The sequence below is a fragment of the Arachis ipaensis genome, chromosome B07 (assembly GCF_000816755.2).
Source record: "Arachis ipaensis cultivar K30076 chromosome B07, Araip1.1, whole genome shotgun sequence".
In the NCBI taxonomy this organism is placed as follows: Eukaryota; Viridiplantae; Streptophyta; class Magnoliopsida; order Fabales; family Fabaceae; genus Arachis; species Arachis ipaensis.
Genome location: NC_029791.2, coordinates 2688300 through 2694105, shown reverse-complemented (window position 1 = coordinate 2694105; position 5806 = coordinate 2688300). Strand labels below are relative to the sequence as shown.

General features: G+C 35.0%; 1 protein-coding gene across 1 annotated transcript; it reads left to right on the top strand.

The window, feature by feature from the left end:
• LOC107608755 (dihydrolipoyllysine-residue succinyltransferase component of 2-oxoglutarate dehydrogenase complex 2, mitochondrial) lies at window positions 19-5285 on the top strand. The gene is given in 15 exon segments (XM_016310480.2): window positions 19-174; window positions 507-579; window positions 705-782; window positions 1409-1466; window positions 1572-1599; window positions 2181-2230; window positions 2233-2274; window positions 2379-2434; window positions 2550-2594; window positions 2727-3005; window positions 3108-3202; window positions 3592-3682; window positions 3769-3879; window positions 4158-4352; window positions 4785-5285. Coding segments are annotated over 14 exon segments (1371 nt in total). The 5' UTR covers window positions 19-174; window positions 507-528; the 3' UTR covers window positions 4977-5285.

The window sequence follows — 5806 nt, the reverse complement described above, 5'->3', positions numbered from 1 at the left end:
AATTAATGATTAACAAAAATAATAAAAATAAAAGGTAGAAAACTGAAATAAACAATTCTTTTGTTCATCACTTTGCTGGCGGCGATCTTCTCTCTGCTTCCGTTACCGTTTTATTCTCTCTCTCTGTCTCTCGATCGATCGATCTTCCAATCACTCTCAGCGTTTCTCACTCCGGTTAGGGTTCTTCCTTTCTCTATTCACCTTTTTCTTACTGTTACGCACTTTCCGTTTTCTCTCTCTCCTTGCTCAGAGAATTCGCATTTGTGTTATTCTTCGACATTTATTATTATTACTGTTTCAAATTGTTAGTAGTTTTTTAAATCTACATCTAGAACATCTGGAATACGTAAATACATCGTAATCTGGCGCATGTTATTTCCTCTGGAACGAATTGGATCGAAGATATTATCTGTTGCGTGAATTTGCTGTTACGGCTAGTGATTTCTCACCTGATGATGTTTGTTGAAATTGTTGGCTTTTTTTTCTTTTTGTGCGTGTGAAATTAGGTTTTAAAGTTGCCGCGGAATCATGCTCGGTGTCATAAGGCGGAGGGTTGCTTCTAGCAGCCCATATCCCATGGTGAGTTTTTCTCTTACTAATCTCTTATGATGAAATTTCAAATTCAATGGAGACATGGAGTGAAATGCGAAGGTAGTTGATCTGTTGATATTTTAAGTGAAACCTGATGTGATTTTTTTTTTCAGCTTTTAAGCCAGTCAGCGCGGAAATTCCGCTCTGGCTCCTCAGCTCCTGCCAGAGTTTCCTCCATTGTTGAAAAGGAGGTAATTTGTCCCTCATATTGAGAATCGTGTACATGTGTTGTTCTGTGGTTCTTGGACAGTTTGAACTGTGAATTAGATCATAGTTGCTTCTCTGTAAAATTGGTTCTCTTCTGTGTTCTCTGAATTTTGTCCAAAATATGATTGGATATACAGATGGTTGTCCAATATTGATGAGGTGTGGTGAAAACTTGTTCTTACTGAATTAAAGTCAGTTAAGTCTGCTATTTCCATGTGGATTTATACCTTTATTGTTGAGTTGAGCTGCATGATTTTTGTCCAGCATGAATTTTACTAAAAGACTACAAAGTGTTGATTTCTTTGATCAATCGTCTTCAGTTTGTAGGACGTCTTATTATTAATGTTATGTTTTACTATCTGCCCTTATATTGATTGAATTATACTTTTACAGTTTTACCCAAAACAAATTTCTTTGAACATCTAATCTAAAATTGTAGAGTGATTTACCTTTTATTGATAAGGTGTGTTCTTTGTGCAATTTTTACCTTCACAGAATGTGGATTTTTTGTTTTCGGGCAATCATTATTACCTGGAGCCTTAATTGTTTGTTTGCTCATTAGTTATATCCTTGGATGGTTCTTACTGTTATTTTTAATTTTGTTGAACAGGTTTCATTTCATTCAGGACATTATGGGAATGTCCGGAACTTCTCTCACATGACACCTGGCAAGTTTCGGTGCATTTTATATTTGGAAATGCTTTAACTGGTGTCATTTTAAATTATTTATTCAAATTTGAAATTTTGTGTCATCAATGTTATTGCTTTTGCAGGGTGCTGGGTCAATGTAAAACCTATGAGGTTAGTGGCTTCATTTATTAGTCAGAGGCTTTAATTATTGCTTTAAGATTCTATTTTGTGGATGGAAATTAGGTCAAGCCGGAAATAGAAAAATGAGTCTGCAGTCTACACTGGGCATGCACTTAGGGTTTGATTATTACAGGGACTAAATGTAAGGTGGCGAGTCAATTAACCTTTGGAAGATCAATAACGTTCTTATGCTTTTTGGAAAAAGGCTAGGATGAAAAAAATAATTTGAAACTTTTCTGTTTCCTATCAGAACAAACTTTTTTAGAACAGGAAAAAATGACAATTAAAAAATATTTCCGTAAGATGTAGGTGTGGCATTGTTTTTCAACACCAAAATTGCCTTAATTTTTCCTTATGAGTGATGGTAAATCTGCCTCTGGAATAATTTCTTTGCTTTCCTTGGTTTTATTCATCCCTTTATTGTATGTTGTTCATGCATGTCAGATTATTATTCCCAAAACATGTTTCAAGTATTTGTCTTACATCTTAATGTTCATCTACTTGATTATTTTCCCCTGCTTCCTTCCTCTCATAGTTATAGAAACTGTCCTGATTAACTTGTTGCTATGTAGGGAGGTTTTTTGTCAAGAGGCTACCATGCAAACATGGAGGCGTCCATTTTCATTGAATCTATTGCTGATGGAACCCTGGCAAAATTCTTGAAGAGTATGCTAGCTTGCCTCTTGTATTATATTATAGGTGACATGATCGAATTATTTTTAATAGTTCTTGTTAATTTACCGCCATGTGTTCTGTTTTGGTGGGAACAGGGCCTGGTGACAGGGTTGCTGTTGATGAACCAATAGCTCAAATTGAAACAGATAAGGTTATTTGGGGAAATATGCAAATCTTCATTAATGATTTTGGTGGTTATTAGTGGATCAAATTTTCTTTATTTCTAAATAACTAATGCTATATATTTTCTATTATTCCTGAATTAGGTGACAATTGACGTTTCTAGTCCGGAGTCAGGTGTGATTGTGAAGGTAATGTGAAAGAGATTTATATTGTTTTTATTTCTGACTCTCACTTAAAATGACTCTCACTTAAAATGATATAAAGCAATATTTTCTCTCTCGTTAAAATTGGCATTTTTGGTTCTATTTAATGATTTGCAGCTTCTAGCCAATGAAGGAGATACAGTTGAGCCAGGTAACAAGATAGCAATTATTTCAAGGTCTGCCGATGCTACTACTCATGTTGCTCCATCCGAGACTACATCTGAGAAAGCTGCTCCTCAGCCAACCCAAAAGACCAGTGAGGAGAAGAAAGCGCCTAAAGCTGAACCAGCACCTGCTAAAGAGAAACCCAAAGCACCCCCTGCTCCAGCGAGGCCTGCTGGTGCACAAAGTTCTCCTACTGAGCCACAGCTTCCCCCTAAGGAAAGGGAAAGACGAGTGAGTCACTCTGAATGTTTTGTTATTCATATGTTGATATGCCTAGCTGGTTATGTTTAAAAATTATGTATGCTGTCTTGATGGTTTCATTCATTATCAAAGGTTCCTATGACAAGGCTTCGTAAACGTGTTGCTACCCGTTTGAAAGATTCCCAAAACACATTTGCCATGTTGACAACATTCAATGAAGTTGATATGTAAGTTCTGTTGATTTTGAAATTATAGCAAGCTTTCAATTTTGCCTTGGTTTTAAGATTTGTTGTGTGTGCATAATTATTCCGTACCACTATTTACCAATGCATCTTTTTGAGTTAAAGTTTGTGCACCGTGTCAAAAGCCCATATGCTATTTATATTTAAGTCACTTTGTAAGTTTTGATATGATAGTATAGGACCCGTGGGGACATGCCATTGATTGGATTTGTAAAGGATGAGGGAAATTCATTCTTATGTTGACCTAACATAGTACGACATTTTGATTGTTTATTTGTTTGAATATCAATTAATGATGGTGTTTGTGCTTGTTATGGCCTTACATTTTAGATTACCACTTTCTGTCTTCCCTGATTGATTGCTTTTAATTGCAGGACTAACTTGATGAAACTCCGTGCTGACTACAAGGATGCTTTTGTCGAAAAGCATGGAGTCAAGTTGGGACTTATGTCCGGGTTTGTCAAAGTATGTAAATTTCTGATTTTTGGTGTAAAAAGCATATGGGCTTTTGACATCTATCCTCTCGTACTTATATATGGGTTTTATATCAGGCTGCTGTCAATGCTCTCCAACATCAGCCAATTGTAAATGCAGTCATTGATGGGGATGATATCATATACAGAGATTACATAGATATCAGCATAGCTGTTGGTACACCAAAGGTCGTTATCAGTTACCTTAACCTTTCCTTTTACTTTGTTTCATTATGTAGAAACACCTTCGTGGTTGAATGTGCTGCAATTTTGTATGAAACTTCACTGCATTCTACTAATGGGCCTTGTTAATTCATTTTGTTATGGCTGGTTAACTGAATGTTTGGATTATTGAGTTAAATTTATTAAGTATATATTGTCTATTTGAATTTTTTGCTTGGCTACGAAAATTATCACCTTGCCTGTTTTGTTTGAACTACAATTAATATTACTTTTTGCTGTCTCAGGGTCTTGTTGTGCCAGTTATCCGCAATTGTGATACGATGAACTTTGCGGATATAGAGAAGCAGATCAATGCTTTTGCAAAGAAGGCAAATGATGGAACTCTATCAATTGATGAGATGGCTGGAGGCACACTCACAATATCTAATGGTGGTGTTTATGGAAGCCTCTTGAGTACCCCTATCATTAACCCTCCTCAGGTTTGAAAGTTTTACTACGCTAGCAGTTATTAATTGTTATGTCTCTTTGTTTCGTGCCAATCTCTATACATATATATTGAAGTTGTTCCTATAACTATGATTGATACTAAAATTGATTGCTTCCCCAAATGACCCCCCCGCCTATGTTTGATGGCAAAAAGTAGGGGCAACCAAGGGCATTTCATGCCTTATATAATGATAAGGGCCTCATTTTTTTTGTCTTGTAACTCGTGATAAAATTTGCTCTAAAAGCAGGACCGATATTATTCAAAATTACCAAGCCAAATCTTGATTATTCCTTTGGTTTAGTTAAACTTAGATCATTGTTGTTTATTCTTAAAAAAAATATTATTATGCCTAATATTGTGAGGAATTTATTTGATGAAGTATATGTCTTATATAGAAATCTCATGCAATAACCATTTTTGGCAGTCTGCAATCTTGGGCATGCATTCCATAGTGAGCCGTCCTATGGTGGTTGGAGGAAATGTTGTCCCAAGGCCTATGATGTACATTGCTCTAACATACGACCATAGAATTATTGATGGAAGAGAGGCAGTGTTCTTCTTGCGACGCATCAAGGATATCGTGGAGGATCCTCGCAGGCTTCTGCTCGACATATAAAATTGCGTCTCAAACTCGTCGGAGTAAAATTAAATACATTTAAAAAAATGCAAACACCATAATATTTACCCTCATGTTTGTGCGGCTGCCCATAATTTATCATTTGTATTGAGAAAACTCCTTAGGAATATGTCCCAGATTCTCTCTGATGCTCATTCATCAGGTTTGTGTTCTTTCTTCCCTCTATTCCTCTCATTCAATGAGAAGAGGATCATAGCTTTTGTCTCATTATATAAAACCACCATGAACTAATTGTACGGGTTATCCCTAGTTAATAATGTGATTTTGCTACAATCATTTTTCACTTCATCGAAATTCTCAGATTGATCACATTATGCATCTTGATTGTTTGAAGCAATAGAGGAATGCAAGTAAAGGAATGCAAAATGATTGAAGTCTTGATGATATATACTTAAGTCAAATATTTTCCCTTCAACTAAATGTAATATTTATACAAGTAAAGGAATGCAAAATGATTTAGTGTTCCCTCAAATAGTGAAATGAATTTCATAGAAGCAATATCATGTGAGATTTCGTTTACCTATTAAAACTAAATCCTTGGCAAGAAAGCAATATGAGCAATTGAGCATCCTTGTTACCTATTAAAACTTCATATTCTATTTTAATACATGATTTGGTTTGATACCCTAGTGACATGAATCAATCAAATTTTAATGTATTAGTATATTAAATTTAGCCATGTTATATTTAAAAAAAAAAAATAGTTACAAAAAACTTTTTTGTTTCTTGATAAATTTACATGAAATTAACTATATTTGAGTTTTCACCTAAAACTATTCATAGCATTACAATAAAATATTTTCATAACA